The sequence below is a fragment of the Vicia villosa genome, linkage group LG4, assembly GCF_029867415.1.
Source record: "Vicia villosa cultivar HV-30 ecotype Madison, WI linkage group LG4, Vvil1.0, whole genome shotgun sequence".
Lineage (NCBI taxonomy): Eukaryota > Viridiplantae > Streptophyta > Magnoliopsida > Fabales > Fabaceae > Vicia > Vicia villosa.
This window is the reverse complement of record NC_081183.1, coordinates 78,300,476-78,302,662: the sequence shown is the minus strand read 5'-3', so window position 1 is coordinate 78,302,662 and position 2,187 is coordinate 78,300,476. Positions and strand designations below refer to the sequence as shown.

At 39.4% G+C, this 2,187-nt stretch overlaps 1 protein-coding gene across 1 annotated transcript; it reads right to left on the bottom strand.

Annotated features, from left to right (window-relative positions):
* Window positions 1-493: 493 nt before the first annotated feature.
* LOC131597398 (uncharacterized) lies at window positions 494-1,519 on the bottom strand. The gene has a single exon (XM_058870098.1). It carries the CDS (start codon window positions 1,517-1,519, stop codon window positions 494-496), a length of 1,026 nt encoding a protein of 341 aa, XP_058726081.1.
* Window positions 1,520-2,187: the final 668 nt, after the last annotated feature.

Genomic DNA, 2,187 nt, shown 5'->3' with positions numbered 1-2,187 from the left:
TTTGGAATGAGAGTAAGAAAAGAAGAAGTGATCGCCTTTGAAAGCAAGGCCTCCCGATGAAAACAAGATAGACAATTAATAAAGTCCGCCTTCATAAAGTGCCAACATTTCTTGATAAACATAAAAGAATACCCATCCGGACCCGGACTTCTAGCTCCATCACAACTCCAAATTGCCTCCTTTATCTCTTCTTCCGAAAAAGGATATTCAAGACCATCTCTCTCTACCCGATTGAGCTTTGAGAAGGAAATGTCCTCTAAAATCGGTCTCCCTCCCATAGCCTCTGAGAATTTCTCCTCAAAATACAATTTTGTCTCCTTCTTCACCTCCTCCACCGATTCTACTACTCCTCTATCAGTGACAATGAAGCCAATATGATTACGAATCCTCCTCGAATTCATGACATTGTGAAAGTACCTAATATTAGAATCTCCGTCATTCAACCATTTTAATCTCGACTTTTGTATCAACATATTCTCCTTGATTTTTAGATTTAACCAAAAATACTTTGAGCTCTACGTTTTCTACTCAAGCCATCCTCCCCCACAACAATCTCCTCACCATCCACATCAACCACCATCTCATCTCCCTCATTCATAATACGCACCCCTTCCTCCACCGCCAAGTCGAATTTACCAAACACTTTCATATTCCACCACTTAAGACTCTCCTTTAGCAATTTCAACTTCTCTTTAAGGACGAAGTCACCTCTTCCTTCAACAACAATTTCTTTCCACCTTTTCTTCACAAACAGTAAGAATTCCTTGTTTGAAAACCATTCTCCGTTATCCTTAAAAGGTTTTGGACCCCAATTCGATTTATTACCAATCAACCAAATCGGACAATGGTCCGACACATCCCGATCACCCACCAATTGGCCAACAATACCCCATTTGATTACAATATTGTCCGCCACAAGAAATCTATCTATCCTACTTCTCGCCTTCCCATCCCCTCCAAACCAAGTGAACTTTTTACCTTTATTAGGGACATCAATTAAATTACTCAAAGAAATAAAGTCCGAAAACTCCCTCGCTTCTCTAGCTCTATACCTCCCGGAACCTCCCTTCCCCTCGTTCATATTCTTTACAGCATTAAAGTCTCCCGCTATCACCCACTCTCCATCTGTGAATCTGGATTTTAAGTCAAGCAGCTTCCTCCATAACACCCTCTTCTCCCCTCTATGACACGAAGAATACACATTTGCGATATAATAATACTCCTCCTTCCAAACAACTTTCAAACCCAAATAACCTTCCCCACAGAAACTACACAGAACCTTAATACTATCAGAGTTCCACAACGAAATCAAGCCACCGGATGCTCCATCAGACGGCAAAAAAGAGTACCCAATATCCTTATTCCTCCAAAAACTATAGGCTATACTATCTGAAACAGAAGCCAGTTTAGATTCTTGAATGAGAAAGATGTCGGGTTTACCTTTCAAAATCAAGTGATGAATCCTCCTCCTCTTAGCACTGCTTCCTCCTCCTCTGATATTAAGAGAACTTATGATCATTGAATCCGAGAGATAGTCTCCTTCTTTCCTTGCTTTCTGGACCGCGATACCAGTTCCATTTCATCAAGCTTCTCTGTAAAATCCGAGAAATTGTTACCCGGATTCACGCCCTTTGATTCTCCTATTCCCCCTGATGATGTCGGATTCCTCAGGTTGATCTCCATAGCAAACTGCTTGAGAATATTCGGATTATGGGTTTGTCGGAACAGATGCATTTACCATGTAGTTATAATTGTTGTAATTTATGATTATTTTGGATTAATAGTGGAGAGTGAGTCATGTTAATGGAATAAATGTTTCTTTATCGGCCTACCAAATAGAATAAAAAGTTGGCTATTACTAATAGTGGGCATTAGTAATAGCCAACTTTTTATTCTATTTGGTAGGCCGATAAAGAAACATTTATTCCATTAACATGACTTACTCTCCACTATTAATCCAAAATAATCATAAATTACAACAATTATAACTACATGGTAAATGCATTAAATACAATTATAACTATCGTGATGTATCTAACAGATCACGCAGCATCCAAACTTAAAATGCAGCTAGCCCATAAAGGGATATCTCCCCCCACCACTTCTCTCTATACTTCTCATCCCTTTCCAATTCCTTCACTCTACTCAAAATCACCTACTGTAACACTCTTCTAAACCCCGTGATAA

What these genes read in the sequence shown, in the direction of transcription:
- LOC131597398 (XM_058870098.1), bottom strand. Translation starts at nt 1,519, where the DNA reads ATGATCATAAGTTCTCTTAATATCAGAGGAGGAGGAAGCAGTGCTAAG.